Source organism: Camelus ferus, chromosome 17 (assembly GCF_009834535.1).
Source record: "Camelus ferus isolate YT-003-E chromosome 17, BCGSAC_Cfer_1.0, whole genome shotgun sequence".
In the NCBI taxonomy this organism is placed as follows: Eukaryota; Metazoa; Chordata; class Mammalia; order Artiodactyla; family Camelidae; genus Camelus; species Camelus ferus.
Genome location: NC_045712.1, coordinates 29,924,705 through 29,943,206, shown reverse-complemented (window position 1 = coordinate 29,943,206; position 18,502 = coordinate 29,924,705). Strand labels below are relative to the sequence as shown.

At 53.0% G+C, this 18,502-nt stretch overlaps 2 protein-coding genes across 13 annotated transcripts in view; one reads left to right on the top strand and one right to left on the bottom strand.

Moving 5' to 3' along the window:
• Positions 1–5,312: 5,312 nt before the first annotated feature.
• On the bottom strand, positions 5,313–9,053 carry GP9 (glycoprotein IX platelet). Of its 2 annotated transcripts, XM_032458762.1 has the most exons (3): positions 8,958–9,053; positions 7,999–8,123; positions 5,313–7,898 (listed from the first exon to the last, which is right to left on the bottom strand). In XM_032458762.1, exon 3 carries the CDS (start codon positions 7,884–7,886, stop codon positions 7,356–7,358), a length of 531 nt encoding a protein of 176 aa, XP_032314653.1. In that variant the 5' UTR covers positions 7,887–7,898; positions 7,999–8,123; positions 8,958–9,053; the 3' UTR covers positions 5,313–7,355. The 2 variants fall into 2 exon arrangements, with proteins under 2 accessions (XP_032314653.1, XP_032314652.1); XM_032458761.1 differs by lacking the exons at positions 7,999–8,123; positions 8,958–9,053 and having other exon boundaries at positions 5,313–7,985.
• A 2,370-nt stretch (positions 9,054–11,423) lies between these two features.
• Positions 11,424–18,502, top strand: part of CFAP92 (cilia and flagella associated protein 92 (putative)) — a 107,485-nt gene continuing 100,406 nt past the window's right edge. For 7 of the 11 annotated variants that reach the window (XR_004312209.1, XM_032458752.1, XM_032458749.1 and 4 more), the window contains exons 1-3: positions 11,426–11,555; positions 12,107–12,847; positions 14,173–14,297. The gene's annotated coding sequence lies outside the window, so the exon portion shown is untranslated. Of the gene's footprint in view, positions 11,556–12,106; positions 12,848–14,172; positions 14,298–18,502 lie in introns of all 11 variants that reach the window. The other 4 variants (XM_032458753.1, XM_032458756.1, XM_032458755.1 and 1 more) reach the window with 3 other exon arrangements.

Genomic DNA, 18,502 nt, shown 5'->3' with positions numbered 1-18,502 from the left:
AGAGGCAGTGAGTGCCTCGGGCAGGAAGGGCGGGAGTTGGGTCCCATCTCTGCCGGGGTGACTGTGGGACTTCGGGTGAGTTGCTGCACCTCTCTGGGCCCAGTTCTTTCAGCTGGGTTTGTGTTAGGGAGGCGGGTGGGGGAGGGCTACTGGGGCATCAGGCCCCTCGTCCCTCGCACTCCTACAACCCTGCGAGGGACGTCCCACCACCCTGGACGTGCTCAGGGTGGGAGCCTTGTGGTCATGGGAAGTGGAGCTGTCTCTCCAGGTCAGGGTCTGGGAGGGTTGGACTGGTCCTGCCCACCCTGCACTCCCAGCACGGAGCGAGGATCCGAGCACACAGTGGGTGCTCAAAGAGGCAGGAAGCCCTCAAACCCGCACCCTCTTCTGGGTCTGTTGCTGGTCCCTCGCAGCGGGCCCCGCACGGTAGCTCAGGGCCCCATGTGTGCTGCACCCGCCTGCCCCGCCTGCTGTAGGACAGATGGACACTGGGGGTGAGACAACCACCACTCAGACCCCAGGCCTGCCCAGATCCTGCGCGTCCCTGGAAGAGGCATTTCTCCATCAGAGCCCAGGTCTCCTCAGCCCTGGGCCTGATCCCTGGGCTGCCTGCATCCCATCCTGGGAAGCCCCGCAAGGCCCGCGTGGGGAGGGGCTGGAGCAGGGGCTCCTGTTTCTGTCTGGAAGGCCTGGAGCCGGACAGTCCAGGGGGCCCCACTCCAGGCACCTGCCGACCATCCTTCCAGGGACAAGAAATACCTGTTGTTTGAACAGCCTGCTCTCTCTGAACACCAGGTGTGTCCTTTGGAAGAAAAACCCACAACTGGGCCAGTCTGAGCTGGGATCCCCCAGCCCCCTGGGGCTCAAACCAGGGCCAGGCTGTCCCAAGGGCCCTCCCCAGCCTCTGCCCACTCCATGGGACTGCCCAGACCCCGGGCAAACTCAGGGGGCACCAGGTCCACTCCTGGACTTTGAAACAGAAAAACTGAAGACAGGGCCCAGCGGGACCTGCTCAAAGTCCCCACTCAGTTCACACCTGAGTTTGCCCTGGGGCCAGGCCTGGGCTGAGTCTGACCCTGCCCGGCCCCCAGAGCTCCAGCCTCGACCTCTCCCTCTTCCCTGCACACACTGGCCCAGGGGCCCCTCTGACCCATTCTCCAGGGAAGCCAGGATGCTGAGTGCCCCGTTCCATTGCTCTGAAGCCCCTGGCACCTTCATCACGGCCAATCCCCACACCCGGCCCCTGCCCAACCTCCACCCCAGGCTGCCGGGAACTTCCTAAGGCAGGTCCCACACTGAGCAGGTCACCCCTTCGCTCACACCGGGCACCGCTCCTGCTGCCCTCAGGTCCTCCAGGAGGCCTGCAGGGACTGGCCACTCTCCCTGGTCACTCGTCACCTCCAGCCACATGCCCAGGACGCCCCTGAGCCTGGGGAGCCCCTCCCTGCACTGCCCGGGGCTGCGGCCTCTGCTATGGGCTCTCTCCTCTGGGAAGACGAGACTCGGCTGGGACAGGGAGTCTGGACTCGACTCCTGGGCGCCTGAAGTGTCCTTCACAGGCCGGTGCTGCAGGCCCCGCGGCTTCAGCCCTGATCTGCAGCTGTGGGTGGGCGAGGGGGCTCGGGGAGGGCGGCCCTGCCACCCCTCAGCTCCCAGATGTGCGGCAATTGGGCCCAGCCCTCCCACACTGCGGCTGCGTTCAGGACCCCGTCCCCTGCGGCGAGTGTGACCCTCCTGTCCCGGGGCAGCCGCGGCCTCAGGACAGGCCAGCCGGGGCACAGGCCTCAGACAAGGAGGTTTCCCTTCATATCAAGTTCAGAGCTGCTGGTTCACCAGCACAGTGACAAGGGTGTCTGCCAGGGAGCTGGGGAGTCTGTGTGCTGGGGAGGGGACCCAGGGGAGGGGTGGCCATCACAAAAAGGGACCCGGAGAGGAGGCCAGGGGAGAGGGTGGTCACGGGGCCGGTGAGTCAGCTCCTGGGAGTGGGTGAGCAGGGCCAGATGCTCTGGGCTTCTGCTCACCGAGTGGTCCATGGGCCAGCAGCCGGGCACCGTCCAGGAGCCTGTTAGCAATGCAGAATCTCAGTGTCCACCCCGGAGCTCCAGAGTCAGAGCCTGGATTTAATAATATCCCCAGGGGATTCGTGTACACGATACAGTTTGAGGAACACTGGTCTCCACAGCCTGCCCGCCCCAGCAGGCGGCCCACGGGCAGGCCCTGACGTCGCAGAAGCTGCAGGTTCCTGCTGAAAAAGAAGTCCTGAGGATCTAGCCTGTTTACCTTCCTTCCTTCACGCAGGCAGCGACCTGACCTGTGGACTTGAGGGCGCAGGGGTGCTGGCTCGCCCCTTGCCAGGCTCCGAGTGACCCAGCCAGAGACGCGGCCGCGGAGGGGTCAACCTGACACAAGGGCTCTTTCCTTCAAGCTCAGGCCCTTTCTGGATCCCCGACCACTTCAGGCTATAGACCCTCTGTCAGAAAAGATGAGATTCACACTTGGACCCAAATGTGGCCCGTGGTCGCGGGCCAGCGGGGAGCTGGGCCAAGGCTGCCGGCCTTCCCGTCTGGGATCTTCAGGCTTCCATCCAAAGGGCGCTTCCAGCCCCCGAGACGGGGGGCGGGTTGACGCCGATCGAGGGGTTTCCGCGTGAACTCCTAGGAGAGTGTAAGCGCCTGCCTCAGCACACGCGCCAGGGGCAGCGGAGCGCGAGCCCTGGACGTCGGGCTCCGGGCTTGCGCCTTAGTCCCTGTCGCCCGAGAGGGAACCTTAGGGGTGGACGGTGCTGCAGAGACACCTACCACGTGGTCAGGTTTACATTCGACCCCAGGACACGACTCCAAGGAAACCCTTCTGAAAACAGCGCTGTCGCGGGGAGCCAGCAGGAGGAGCGAGTCGTCAAAGCCGTCACAGCTCCGTGCCCAGGAGCACCGCGGCGCGGGGGGGCCGGGGGCAGCCGGTACCTCAGGTGGTGAGTCGACGTGCGGGTCGCAGGAGGGTCGCAGCCCAGCCTCAGAGAAGGGGCCGAGGGATGTGGGTCTTCCCTCTGCGTACCCAGCGCTTTCCGGTTTCCCAAAACGAACACAGACCACATTTGTACTAGAAAGACCCCATAAACGTTGACAGAGTCACGAAGACAATGTAAGTAACACTCAGAAGTGTCCATGATGCAATGTTCCTTGAAGGATTCCAAACGCAAAGTAGAGAAACGTGATGACTGATGGAAGAAGGGAAGCCTGGCCGTGAAGATGCTGACGGTGGTCGTGTTAAAATAGAGCCATGAAGTGCTTCCTCTTTCTTTCCTTTACTAACTTAAAAAGGGAACTTTGGATTTTCTGACACCTGTAATATGTTACACGTTATGTATAGACAGATATATATCTTCCTCTTTACATATATTACATAAGTGTGTAACCACATGTCTAGATACATACACACATCAATTTCTACCAAAAATCTCGTTAAGATTCTGACTGGGATGAAACTGAATTTCGAGGTTAATCGGTGAGAACGGAACCTTGCTGTTTGCTCACAAATGGGTGCATTTTTCTATCTACTCAGACCTTCCTTATTAAAGTCCTCAGTCACATTTTGTGGCTCTCGCTCTTTCTTTATTCTTATTCTTGCTTTTCGTTTCTCACATTTGTTTTTTCATATCCCCCTGAAGCTCTAGATCTGTGTTTGACAAATGGGCTTCTTAAGAGTCTTCAACAGCTTGTGGGAAGCCCCACAAGGGGCAGGCTCCAAGACGGACCAGGCCGAGGCACCTCACCTACTTCGTATCCTAGGTGTGTCCTAGGAGTTTGCTGGAAAAAGGTCTTATTGCTAAAAAGGCTTGAAAACTATCACTCTAGACTTTTTTTTTAACCTGTGATAAAATATTCACAGTAGAAAATTTACCATCATAAGCATTTTTTAGTGCACAGCTCAGTCGTGTTAACTGTATTCACATTGTAGTGCAACTCTCACCACCATGCATCTCTAGAACGTTTTCAATTCAGTTCTTGCAAGACTCAACTCTACACTCATTAGTCAAGAACTCCCCCTTCCCAGCCCACCCCAGCCTCCACTCTAGATTTTTTATTTATTTTATTTTATTTTATTTTTTCACTCTAGATTTTTTAAAGGCAGATGAATGGGTGGCTTCAGTTGCAAAATAAAATGATCTGCATGTTGGCTGAAGGAAACCTACAAATATATGAAAAACTTGGCTCAAGAAGAAACTTTCTTAAAAAAAAAAGAAGAAACTTTCTGTAAGATCATTCAAACTTTCTGAACTCGAAGGAATCTGGGTGATGACTCAGGTCTTTGGAGTTCTTTTAGAATCTAGAAGCTCAAAAGAAGGGTGCAGAAACCCCACGGACGAACAGGTGGGTGCTCGGAAGCGCTGGGTAAAGTGTCCAGGGGGTCGGCTGAACTTGAGAGCCTGCCTGCTCTTTTCACGATGCCATCTGTAAACCTCACATTTTGTCTCATTAGTCGGGATACACAGACTGAAGTGAACAGAATAGGGCTTTATCCGTGTCCCTGCAACAGCCTGAACAAAACGGAGAAGGGCCAGGAGGGGCCCATCGGGGCTGCTGCCCTGACAGCGCTGAGGTGCCTCCGGCACCGCACTGCCCAGGTGGCCAGCATCTGCGTCCGGCCCCGCGGGAAGGGGGAAGGGGAAAGGGGGAGGGCAGAGCTTTTCCTTCAGGTCACGACCAGGAAGTTGCCGCGTCTGCTTCCCCCCCCCCCCCCTTGGCTAGAACGGGCTCGCGCAGCCATGGCTGACTCCGGGCACTGGGAAATGCCGTCTTTATTCTGGAGAGCCCTGCGCCCGGCTAAGGCTCTGCTCCCACGGATGAAGGACAGAACAACAGCCAGGGAAAGGACTCACTCTGACATGTCTCGTTTTCCCCAACCAGCTTGCAGGTGGCTGGAAAAGACCGAGGGGCTTTTGGGTTAATGAAAGATGGGTTTGAATTCCGGCTTTCCCAAACTCCAACCCTGCAGCCTTTGAGGCATGACTTCTTTCCTCTAAGCTTAAATTTTTTCATCTGAAAACGTGGGGACAGTTCTCACCTTGCAGCGTGTCTGAGGCTTAGAGATGATGTACATGATGTGTGTATAATAATAACGGATGTAACACAAATAGCTGGCGTTCACCAAAGGAGTGTTTTCGTCATGATTGGTGCTGCCAAGTGTCTGAGCAAGCAATTACTGATGGATGGTTCATTTTTGTGTCAATGTGTATGGGCCGTGCTGCCCACATATGTGGTCAAATATTATTCTAGAAGTTTCTGGGTGAGTGTTTTTGGATAAGACAAGCAGTCAAATCAGTGGACTTTGAGTAAAGCAGATGGCCTTCCATAATGTGGGTGGGCCTCGTCCAACCAGCTGAAGGCCTGAATCAAACAAAAGACTAACCTCCCCAACATAAGAGGGAATTCTGCAGCAGACGGACTTCAGACTTAATTTGAACGGTAACATCGACTCTTACCTGGGTCTCTAGACTGCATGCAGGCCCACCCTGCAGATTTTGGGCAGGCCAGCCATGGGCCAATTCCTTAAAAATAAATCTCTCCCTAGATATATACACATCCTATTGTTTCTGTTTCTCTGCAGAACCCTGACTAATGCCCTGGCACGTATGTTTATTTTCCAGAGTACATTCAGACACTGGGTGAATTCCTTTGCACTCCAGATTCTTTACATTGATTTCTGTTCTAGAGGCCTTTTCTTTTCTTCACCCAGCGTTTTAGGGCCAGCTTTATTTTTTAGGGGGTTGGGGAGGAGAATGTGGGAGAAGAGGAAACATTCTTGCTTTTAAAAATAGGTCTGACCTTTGAGCCTCTAAATGAACTTTTGGGATTCTGCCCTAAGAAAACATGTCTAGATATGGAGGAAGTTTTATGTACAAAGATTAAAAAAAAAGGTTTCAACCACAATGCATTTATTTGGGGTAAGGGAGCTTGGAAAGAACCTAAATGTCCCAGACAAGGGGTAGCATAGAAATGACCTTCAACAGGAAGTTTTGATTAGAATGTTGATTGGAATGCTAATATTGGTTCAAAAACGCTAGTAAAGGGGAAAACTGGACAGCGGTTTATAACTGCTGTACACAATTGTAATTGCAGTTTCCACTTAAACCTAAATGTTTAGCAATAAGAGATGAACGAATAAAATTTTAGTACAGACACAATGGGTTGGAGTCTAGTCTACCCTTAAAAATGACTCAGTTAATACATACGAATAATGGAAATACGGTTCTGCCTGTGAGGACCTCCCTGCATGCTGCCTCTGGATGGAACACGGCTCTCTGGTTTGCCACAGTCCCCATCCCTCCCTGTTGTCAATCTGCCCGGAGTCTGGGACTTTTGTTCCAGCCTCACCTCTGTGGATCAGTGTCCTCCAGTGGCACTCTGTACCCGTGTGGCCTTCTCTGTGACACCTTGTGCCTGCCACGTGGACTTCCTTGAGGGAATAGACCTTGGTATAATCATATTTGGTTTGGGTTGGCCAGTAATGGGCTTGTGACTGTTACATCATATGGTGGGGAAAAGTTTATTATTTTAACCACTGGCCCCAGAGTTCCGTTGAGGGAGAGAAGTTTCTTGTCTGAAGACTTCTGTGACTGTTGCTTGGGGAAGAAGCAAGAAGTGACACTTGCTTGCAGGTGTCTAATGCAGCCCCAGGAGGGGCCTTGCTTCCCTGAGAAAGGGAGGGCTCTGCTGTTGTTTCTGGAGAAGAGAGGTGGCGAGGAGGACACGGAGGGAGAGAGAGTGCGGAGATGACAAAGGATGGGGCCGGGTGAGCCCGCGTGGCCTCATGGCCAGGACGGAGGGGCCAAAGGCCATTTTGGGAGCAGAAATGTGCTTCCAAGGTGTGTCTGTCACAGAGACAAGGTAAGTCTCCTCTCCTCCCACCTGAGGTCCTCCTGCCTCCTGCTCTGCTCACTGCTGTGTTGTGAGAACAAGGTTTTCATGGAACTTGGGGGCTGAGTATTGATGCAAAGTTGACCTGGGCTGTCGGGGCAGTCATGTGGGAAGCAGGTGCCCGCAGCCGGCAGAGGGTGTGAGACGCGGAGTCCTGGGACCTGGTGGGCACTGGGAAAGGGCTGGGGCTTCCAGAGACTGTGGAACTGGGGGTGGCGTGGAGGTGGGACAAGCCGTTTTCCTGGGAGCTGGGAGACAGAGAAGCCCCAATTGGTATCTGTCATGGCAAAAATGGACACAGGTTTCCAGAAGGAGCCAGACAGGTGCTGAGAGTAAAAATACCCATCTCTGAGCCTGGCTGAAATGGCTGAGCGGCTGGTTTATTTGGAGCTACTGGTGGGCGGGCTGCCCGGGCGGCGTGCGGGGGGGGGGGGGGCGGCCTCAGGGCCTGGCCCGCCCGCCCCGGGGTGAGAGGGTGCACAGCAGGCCCGCCAGGAGAGCCAGGCTCAGCGTGGCCACGGCGGCCAGCGCCGCGTCCCACCACAGCCCCGGGGAGACCCCCGCCTCCGCGAGGCGCCAGCCGCAGCCGCCCAGCTGGCCGAGCGCGCGGCCGGCGGCCACGCCGGGGCCGGCGCAGCGCACGCGCTGCAGCTCCTTGGGCGCGCGGTCCCGCAGCCACAGGCGCAGGTACGTGAGCGCGCAGTCGCAGTGCCAGGGGTTCTGCGCCGCGTCGAGGGCCTGCAGCTGTGGCAGGTGGTCGAAGGCGCCGGGGGCCACGGAGTGCAGGCTGTTGTTGGCCAGCAGGAGGCGGCGGGTGTGGACCGGCAGGGCGGGCAGCGCCGTGAGCCCCCGGCCCCGGCAGTCCACCTGCAGCCCCATGGTGTCCAGGGCCCGGCAGGCGCACGGGGCGGGGCAGTCCTCCGCGGCCTCGGCGGCCGCCCAGACCAGCAGCAAGGCCGCCCAGGCGGGCATGGGGCCGGCGGGCTGCAGGGAGAGGGGCTGCGAGGTGAGGGGGTCCTCCAGAGGCCTGCGCCCCATCCCGAGGGCCGGCGGGACCCCACCACCCGGTTAAGGGACCACTCACCTCCCCCTCAGGTCAGGCCTCGGTTTTCTCCTCTGTGAGATGAGTGGTGGAGACAAGGAAGTGAGGCAAGCCCACCTCTGGCTGGCGACCCTCCTGGACACTCAGAAGGCAGGGCGTCGGGGTGGCTGTGGTGGGGGCGGGGAGTGGGGCTCAGCCCGTGCTTGCGAAGGGGGAGGGCCCTCCTGTCCCCTGGCAGGAACCCCAGCCCCTGCTCAGGGCGGGGGGCGGGGGTGGTGTGCAGATGCCTGCTAAATGATCCCAGCTCTGGCCCCTGCCCCCAGAGGCTGGAAGGGTCCTGGAGAGAGCCTCCCAGGCTGCTCCCACCAGCCCATCTTCCAGCCTGGGGTCCAACCCATCGATGGTGTGCCCAGCACAGACCCTATCTCAGCCCACGCATTCCAAACAGCTGGGCCACTGCAGAGTAAACTCTCTCGTGGTCCCTGATGTAGAAAGCAGCTGGGCGAGGTTGCTGAGGGGGGACAGGGAAGGGAACCCAGAAGGGACGCCATCTGGAAACCCACTGAGGGAGGATCAAGTTTGGAGTTGGGGCATTGAGGCCCAGAGAGGGAGACTGACTTGTGCGGGGCAGCCCAGCGCTTTGTGCCAGAGACCAGACTCACTCAAGTCTCGTGAGCCCAGTCTTCTGCCTGGTCCATGCCCTCCCTCCATGACTCAGTGGGGGCTGAGTCTCCTGCTGAAGACAAGCTCCTCAACCAGGGCCTGGCCCGTGGCAGGCTTCCACTGAACATTTGTCGAATAAACCAGTGAATCTTGACTCAGCCAAGGACCCGATGTCTCAGAGGGAATGCCCCCAGCCCGTTGTCTATGGGGGAGCGAAGGAGGGGCAGAGGCTGGACTTGCCTGCTGGCGCCCTCCCTCCCTGCAGGGTCTGGACCCACTGTCCCCCCCAGGAGGGCCCACACTGTGGGGAGCAGTGCTGGGTGATGAGGGCCACTTACCTGACAGGCCTGCAGTCAGGGCACCCCTTTCTCTGGCCTGAACTGCCCTGGCTGAGGCTGCAGTGGCCGCTCTGTGTGAGGCGGCTGATGGTGGCCCCAGCTTGAGTTGGGAGGAAGGAAATGGCAAAAATAGCCTGGCTTATCCCCGCGTGCAGCCCCGAGGGCCTATCTCCCTGGGGTCCTGGGACCTCGCACACAGAACCGCAGGTCAACCCCCACTTACAGAGAGGTCCCGCACTGCACCTGCTGTACCACCAGTGCTTCCAGGAGCCCCAGTACAGGGTGTGCGGGAGAACCCGGGGGGCCCTGGTCCCAGGAGGTGGGGAAGGCTTCCAGGAGGAGGAGGCCCCTGAGGAAAACAGCTCTGCTGGTTGTTCCTCCAAATGTCAGTTTTCCTCATCTGTAAAATGGGACCAGTAACCCCTCACAGAGGAGGATGGGGCAGCTGCCACGGGCTGAGAACCCCAAGTGGGGAGAGGGACTTGGTTTGTAATTTTCCTTGGTCCTTCTGAAGATGGAGAAAGTCTCCTCTGGGTGCCGTTGCATCTGTAGCGCCTTTGAACACTTGCTGGTCCTTCTTTTTAACTGAGAGCTGCATTAGCCTCAAGCTAGAAGTCAAGACCACTGTCTTATGGGTATCATATTTATTTCTAAAGTGACATTCTGCTCAGGGTGGTGACACCAGCTTGCCATCTCTGTTGGTGATCTGAAGTTCTCCTTAAAAGAGAAGTGTATCTTTGATTATATTTTTAACATTGTAAAATAGGAATTAAAATCAAGCCCAATAGTAAAATGTTGTGAACAATTATAAAAATTAAAACATGAGCTATGCAGTTTATCACAAGTTATAAAAGTGTCACTGTTACGAAATGTCAACTTAGTCAATAAGGGATTTGCAGAGATGACAAAATTTGCAGCGGTGGAGGGCTGGGGGGCACTGAGGTGTGGGGACCCCTGAGGTATGGCAGTGCTTTGGGAACAAGTAGCAAGGTTCTAGCAACCTCTGCAAACAGAGGCTCGGCCAGAGGGGCCCAGGGGCGGGGCCCAGAGTGGGGGCTGTTGAGGAGGGGCCGAGCCCCCATCCATTTCCTGTGGTCGAGGCCAGTGTCAGCCAAAGATGTCAAACCTGAGAAGAGGGTCTGGGGCCCCCATCTGGAATGTTCTGAATCCTCTAAAACTCAGAGGGTTAGAGCTGGAGAGGGAAACTCAGGCCTGGAGTAGCCGTGATGCCAGCTGACGGGACACTGGGCCTTGGAGCGGGGCCAGGTCACCTCACCCCGCAGGAGGGAGGGAGCCTGCAACCCTCCAGCTGACTCTTGTTCTTAAACCAGGATCGCAGCACCAGGGGTCACAGCAGCCAAGTCAAGGGCGGGGCTGAGGGTGCTTCCCCCCACCCCACTGGACCCTCATGGTCAGGACAGGGAGTGGGTGCCTGCTGTGTTTTGTCGCAGTGTCCTGTGGCTCCCAGCCCTCTGCTGTGGGGGAGCTGACCTCCAGCATTTGTGTGCTTATCGCCTGCTTCTCCCCACAGACATCAGCCCCTGAGAGCTGGCGGCCAAGTCACCGTGCTGGGTCGGTGTGGGCACCTCCAGCCGTCGGGGGGGGGAGCTGTGCGTGCTCTGTGAAGGAGGAGGTGGGGGTTCCATCAGCAGGAGGGACTCGTCCTCGTCCCATCCCGCCAGCCCTTACTGCACGGAGCAGCGCTGTCAGCGACCCTCTGCTCCCAGGACACCTGGGGTTCCTTTTTAAAAAAAATACTCAGAGATGTGTATTGCAGTGTTGCTAATGGTCGCCAGAAACGGGAAACCAAGGCAGACTCACTGGCGCAGCACACGGCACAGTATCACACGGATGTCGCGGAAAATGAAGGCAAGCTGTAAGAGCTGTGTTGAAGGAATTTCCACTGAGTATTGCTGAATGGCACGCATCAAATGCACCAGAATGTAGGATTATACTCTACTTTGGTCAAACAAATTGTGACCGACTACCCTTGCCCAGGGTTACTGAAGAGTGTGGGTTTTTTATCTCCTATCTCAGGGCGTCCCTCCCAGACTGGCCTGGCCCTCCCCTGAGGTGGCCTTCCTAGGGGGGCCACATCTCCCCTACAGTCTGCACTGAAGGGGCCCAGTCTGCACTCAGGGTAGGAGCAGGGTGGTCACCCTCCTTCTTCGCCCACGGAGGCTGCCAGCCTCCCGCTGCTCAGCCCAAACCAGGCGGGTAGGTGTGCTGTCACATGCTGTCACCCCTGCCCTGGAGGCTGCCTGCCTGTGGGGTCACCAGGTAGGTTTCTCCTGAGCCTGGGCCCCAGACAGGAAGTCAGCCTCCTGGGCCCTCCCTCCCTGCCTTGTGGACCCCGCCTTGCCCACCTCCCCCTGCATGCAGGCCTTTTCAGCAGGTGGGGAAGGGGCCCCAGTGAGTGGGGGACCCACTGCCCCCGGGCTGTTTCCTGACCTGACCTCACCGGGTCAGCCCCACATGCTCTCTAGGGCCTCTGAGGTTTCCCATTTATTTTCAGCAGGTACAACATAAACCAACAGAAGACGCAAATAAGAAATCTCATTGTGGAAAAGCTGGGCTACATGGATGAGCAGGAAGAAGGTGATAAAAGCTCCCCTCAACCCCAGTATCCGACAAGACTACCTTTTGTTCTTTCCTGCCTATGTTGTTTTCTGACCCAAATAGGGCCACGCGGGGCCCATGCCCTTCTGGAACCTCCTTTCCCACCTGTTGGTACACCGGCAGGTCACCAGCATCCACGTGGCTCCACAGTGGATGCTTATCATTTATTCAAGAGCTCTCCCTCGCTCCTTACCTCCCTGACAGGCCTTTGTGGGATGTGCTGGGGGTGGGGGGCAGCCGTCTGGGCTTCCTGGGGGGCTCCTCCTTCCACAGCCTGAGTTGGCTGACCACACGGTTTTCCCTGTGGGGAGATGCAGGCGTTCCCGCTCTGGCCCCATCAGGTTTCTTATCATGTCACCCTACTATCTGCCTACGGAAGCCCTCTCTCTGGCTCACTGCTGTGTCTGTAGACACACTCATGCCTCCTTTACTGTGGAAAGATCCTGTGTGCGTGCATCTGTGTGCATGTGCGTGTATGCAGGTGTGTGCTTGTGCACAGGCCCACAGTTCTGCCTTCCCACCTGCTACAGCCCAAGAGGGTCCTGCCCCCGTAAGAACCCCTCAGAACAGCTCCCACCGCCCCGCAGCCAGATCCCGGACCATCTGATCTGACATCGCAGCTCTGCCTGGTCTGTACTTCACCACACAGCTGACCCTGAAAGAGGGAGGTTTCCCAGGAGGCCTGCCTGTGAACGTGGGAGCCCTTAAATGCGGAGAGCTCTGTGCAGCTGGTGGCAGAAGCAGCAGCATGGGACGCAGCAGACGGGAAGTCAGGGCGATTCTGGGCTGAGAAGGGCCCAGCCATGGCTGAGTTGAGGAGGAAGTGGGTTCCTCCCAGGGCCTCGGGGTGGGGCACAGCCCTACCCACACCGCGCCTTCCACCGGGGAGCTTGAAGCAGGGAGCCCAGAGCCACGTGCACTTTCTGCCCACAAAGAGTGAGCCACAAGACATGGGTGTTGCTGTCAGCCCTGACGTTTGTGGTGATCTGTTACAGCAGCAAGAGAACGCCAACTTAAGGGGCCCACTCTGCTCTCGACTCCTTTCACAGGTTCAAGGACATGGCCCCTACCCATCACCCCTCCTCCCTGGACTGTTCCCAGCAGGTTGCAAACTCGGATGGAGAGTGTGACCCTTCTGAGAAGGCTGCCCCTGATTCCTGTTCTCCCAGGACTCCTCTTCTGTTGCAGACAAGTGCCTTACAGCTCAGCTGTGACAGCAACCTGGATCTGGGCGAGAAACCAAGCAGCATTCAGAGAGTTGAACAACTCAGGTTTGTTATGCCAGCGGGCCCAGAGGAGTTAACACTCCAAGCTCTGGACGCCGTCTGTAGGTTTACACAGGCTTTACTAGGCTGCCAGTTTACACTCTGCAACATCATATGCAACTAAAGTATAACAAAAGTTGACTAATTAGGAACAAGCTTTGTAGAAATGGGCCAATCAAGAGTGAGAGGAATAACCAATCAGGAGTGAGCTCCATGCAAATGAAGTACTACAAATGGACCAATCAGGAGTTAGCTTAGGGAACCAATAGAATTTTAGGGGTAAGTTCCACTTTCCTAGAAGCCATTTCAGAGACAAAAAGTGAGATAGAGCCTCTGGGCCAGGGAACCGGATGGTGCTGGCAGGAGAGCAGCGGCCCTGCCTGGGGGCCCTGCAGGTCTTTTTATGGGGCTCCCCGCCTCACTTCCACAGCACCTAGCAGGACCTAAGATTATCTCATTTTGACATGTTGCCCCGTTGATGAAATGTCTCCATCACATCTCCACTGGGTGTGATCTTCAGAAGGGCAGGGACTTGGTGCTCTTAACCGTTGTTGAGGACCACACCTGGGCCCAGGGCCTAAACAAGAACTTTGCCCGAATTGCTTTTCTGGAAACTTGGATTCAGCTGCGTCCGGTTTGAGCTCAAGCCGGTTGAGACTGGTTAGGCCGTGTTAGGACCACGACCCTCCAACTGGGCCTGCACGAGTGTCCGCTTGGTGACCTTTTGACTCCCAGGGCCTCAAATGCCACCCTCAAAAGGTGCTAAGGCTGCCTCTTGTACGGTTTGTTTTTTATGAGGGGGGTAATTAGGTTTACTCATTTATTTCTGCTTGGAGGAGGGGCTGGGGCTCTAACTCCGGGCGCTTGCGCGCTGAGCACGCGCGCTCTACCCACCCCCAGGGCTGCCTCTCTCTGCCCATGCGCCCGCGCAGGCCCGTCCTGTCCAATCGCCGCCCGCGTCCTCCGCAGCCTCCGCCCTATCCCATAAACGCCCGAGTTGGGGAGGGGTTTCAGGTTAGTTCTGTCTGGCCGTCGCTGGGCGCCCCAGAAGGAGCCCCTCCTCTGCTGCACGCCTGGCGTGGGCCTCGCTGCCAGCGGGCAGACAGGCCTGGGGTGCTGCTCCCTGGGGCTCTGCGGACACGCGCTCGACCAACCGGCTGCTTGGGGCCGGGCGGGGGGCTGCGCGCCCGCTCAGTGGTCCGCGGAAGGCCTCGCCCCTCTCAGCCTGTTTGCCCAGCTTGGAGCCGGGCTGCTGCGAGCCAGGCTCCTCAGCTGCAGGGCGGCCTGGTGCCCCTGCTTGGCCCCCGCAACCTAAGGACTTATGTTTCCAGACGAGAAGGATGGACAGTCTGCAGCGCCAAAACCCACTTCCCAGTGCTGGTCTCCTTGGGCTCAGCCGACCAGGCGCACCTGGTTGCTGTTTCCTGTGGATTCATTGTCAGGCTCTGCGGGACAGGTGAGGCTGCTTTCTCAGCTGAGAACAGACACTTTCCTTTTTTTTTTTTTCTTTTTTTAATTGAAGTATAGTTGGTTTGTTGCAGCGAAGTGTGTTACAGCTCTGTGTTATAGCTCAGTTGTGACAGCAACCTGGATCCTGGCGAGAAATCAAGCAGCACTTGGAGAGTTTAAGAACTCTGGTTTATAATGCCTGTGAGCCCAGAAGAGTTAACACTCCAAGCTCTGCACCTTGTCTGTAAGTTTACACAGGCTTTTGTAGGCTGCGAGTCTAGACTTTGCAACATCTTGCAACATCATATGCAGAGTAGGTGTTAGAATTGGGCCAATTAGGAGTGATAGAAATGGACCAATCAGGAGTGAACTTTGGTAGCCAATAGAGTCTTAGGGGTAAATTCCGTTCGTCTAAAAGCAAGCCACAGAAGCAAAACGCGAGATAATGCCCCCGGTGCAGGGAACGGGATGGCGCTGGTGGAAAGTAGTGGCCTTGCCTGTGGGTCCTGCTGGTCTTTTCATGGGGCTTCCCACCTCAGGTTTACAATGTTGCGTCATTTCTGGTGTACAGCATGCTGGTTCAGTCATACGTATACGTATATTTGTTTTCATTATAGGTTACCACAAGACAGTGAATATAGTTCCCTGTGGTCTACAGTATGAGCTTATTTATCTATTTTTAAAAATTTTATTTGTTATTGCTTTATAGTTGATTTACAATGTTAGTTTCAGGTATACAGCAAAGCGATTCAGCTTACGTATATATATATGTATATTTCAGATTATTTTCTTTTATATGCTATTATAAGATATTGAACTTTGTTCCCTGTGCTATACAGTAGGTCCTTGTTTTATATATAGTAATCCAAAACTCCTAATTTATCCCTCCCCAACCGTTTCCCCTTTGATTTATTTTCCAAGCACACGTCTTTATCTCGTCGAAATATCCCTTTGGTAAATGTAAGCCTTAAACTAGCTTGTAGCACATTATTTTCTTGTCTCTGGAAGTTCCTGGTACATCATCATTAAAGTCCATACTTTATTCAGATTTCCTTGGTTTTTGTCTAATGTCCTTTCTCTTTCTCCAGGATTTAGTTGTCATGTCTCCTTAGTCTCCTCTTGGTTGTGACAGTTTCTCAAACTTTCCTTACTTACAGTGACCTTGACAGGTTACAATGTTTCAGTTTCTGGTGTACAGCACAATACTTCAGTCATATAGGAACATATGTGTATTCATTTTCATATTCTTTTTCACCATAGGTTACTTAAGACATTGAATATAGTTTCCTGTGCTATACAGTAGAAACTTGTTATTTATTTATTTTATATATATATTAGTATCTGCATATTTTGAACTCCCAGTTTATACCTTCCCACCCTCTTCCCCACCGGTAACCATAAGTTTGTCTTGATGTCTGTTAGTCTGTTTCTGTTTTGTAAATAAGTTTTTGTCATTTTTTTAATGATTCCACATATAAATGATATCACATGGTGTTTTTCTTTCTCTTTCTGGCTTCACTTAGAATGATGATCTCCAAGTTCATCCATGTTGCTGCAAATGGCATTATTTTTTATGGCTGAGTAGTATTCCATTGTATAAATACACCACAGCTTCTTTTTTTTTTTAATTGAAGCAAGTCAATTACAGTGTGTCAATCTCTGGTGTACAGCAGTGTCCCAGTCATGCATATACCTACATGTATTCATTTTTGTATTTTTTCCATTAAAGGGTATTACAAGATATTAAACATAGTTCCCTGTGCTATACAGAAGAAACTTTTTAAAGTCTGTTTTTATATGTAGTGGCTAACATTTGTAAATCTCCAACTCCCAAGTTTATCCCCTCCCACCCCCTTTCCCTGGTAACCATTGGATTGTTTATTAAGTCTGAGAGTCTGCTTCTGTTTTGTAGATGAGTTCATAGTATCCTTTCAAAAAAAATTCCACATACGAGTTATATCATATGGTATTGTTCTTTCTCTTTCTGGCTTCACTTAGAATGACGATCTCCAAGTTCATCCATGTTGCTGCAAATGGCATTATTTAATTTTTTATGGCAGAGTAGTATTCCATTGTATAAATATACGACAACTTTTTTATCCAGTCATCTGTTGATGGACATTTAGGTTGGTTACACATCCTGGCTATTGTATATAGGGCTACTATGAACATTGGGGTGCGTGTATCTTTTCGAATTGGAGTTCCCTCCAGATACATACCCAGGAGTGGGATTGCTGGATCATATGGCAAGTCTATTTTTAGTCTTTTGAGGAATCTCCATACTGTTTTCCATAACGGCTGCACCAAACTACATTCCCATCAGCAGTGCAGGAGGGTTCCCTTCTCTCCACAGCCTCCCCAGCATTTATTGTTCATGGACTTTTGAATGATGGTCGTTCTGACTGATGTAGGTTGATACCTCATTGTAGTTTTGATTTGCATTTCTCTGCTAATTAGTGATATTGAGCACTTTTTCATGTGCCTGTTGGCCATTTGTATGTCTTCATTAGAGAATTGCTTGTTTAGGTCTTCTGCCCATTTTTGGATTGGGTTGTTTGTTTGATACTAAGGTGTATGAGCTGTTTATATATTCTGGAGACTAAGTACTTGTCAGTCTCATTTTTTGCAAGTATTTTCTCCTATTCTGTAGGTTGTCTTTTTGTTTTGTTTATGGTTTCCTTTGCTGTGTGAAAGCTTATAAGTTTAGTTAGGTCCCGTTTATTTATTTTTGCTTTTATTTGTATTGTTTGGGTGGGCTGCCCTAGGAGAACATTGTTGAGACCAAGGAAGTGAAAGACCTATATGCAGAGAACTATAAAACACTGACTAAGGAAATTAAAGATCGCTTAAAGAAATAGAAGTCTATCCCATGTCCTTGCATTGAAAGAATCAATGTTGTTAAAATGGTCACACTGCCCAAGGCAATCTGCAGATTCAATGTGATCCCTATCTAATTACCCAAGACATTTTTCACAGAATTAGAACAACTAATCCTAAAATTTGTGTGAATCACAAAAGACCCAGAATTGCCAAAGAATTACTGAAGAAAAAGAATGAAGCTGGAGGAATAACCTTCCCAGACTTCAGACAGCACTACAGAGCTGCAGTCATCAAAACAGCATGGTATTGGCACAAAAACAGACACATGGATCAATGGGACAGAATAGAGGGCCCAGAAATAAACTTACAAACTTTTGGTAAATTAATCTTTGACAAAGAAGACAAGAACATACAATGGGGTAAAGACAGCAAATGGTGCTGGGAAAACTGGACAGCTGCATGTAAATCAATGAAGTTAGAACACACCCTCACTCTATACACAAAAGTAAACTCAGAATGGCTTAAAGACTTAAATACAAGACAAGACACTATAAACTTCTTAGAAGAAACCATAGACAAAACATCTTCCAACATAAATCTCAGCAACGTTCTCCTAGGGCAGTCTACCCAGGCAATAGAATTTTTTTAATATATATTTTTATTGAAGTATAGTCAGTTTACAGTGTTGTGTCAGTCTCTGGTGTGCAGCACAGCACCTCAGTTATGCATGAATACACATATGTTCATTTTCATATTCTTTTTCACTGTAAGTTACTACAAGATATACAGTTCCCTGTGCTCTACAGTATAAGCTTGTTGTTTATCTATTTTATATATATTAGTACATGCAAATCTCAGACTCCTGATTCATCCCTTCCCGATCCCTTTCCCCCTGGTAACCGTAAGTTTGTTTTCTGTGTCTGTGAGTCTGTTTCTGTTTTGTAAATAAGTTCGTCTGTCTTTATTTTTTTTTACATTCCACATATGAGCGATATCATATGGTATTTTTCGTTCTCCTTCTGGCTTACTGCACTTAGAATGACAAACCTATTTTATATATAGTAGTTAGTATCTGCACGTCTCGAACTCCCAGTTTATCCCTCCCCGCTTCCCCTTCAACAGTAAGAGCGCTTTGACTGTCTCTGAGACTGTTTTACACCTGCCTTCTTAGAGTCATCTACGTAGATTTAAAAAAGTGAGCGGATTCTAAGGAAAAGGTAGAGTCGGCAACAGCACAGGTGGTGGGGAGAGTTGGCAGATACCCATGGAGGGGACCGCTGCCCTCTCCTGCTCTGAGCGGGCTGGGACCCTCTCACCGCGCTCCTCTATGCCACGGGTGCCGTCGCCACCTGGTGGCGCCAGTGTGAAACTACAGGATGTTTCCATGGTGGG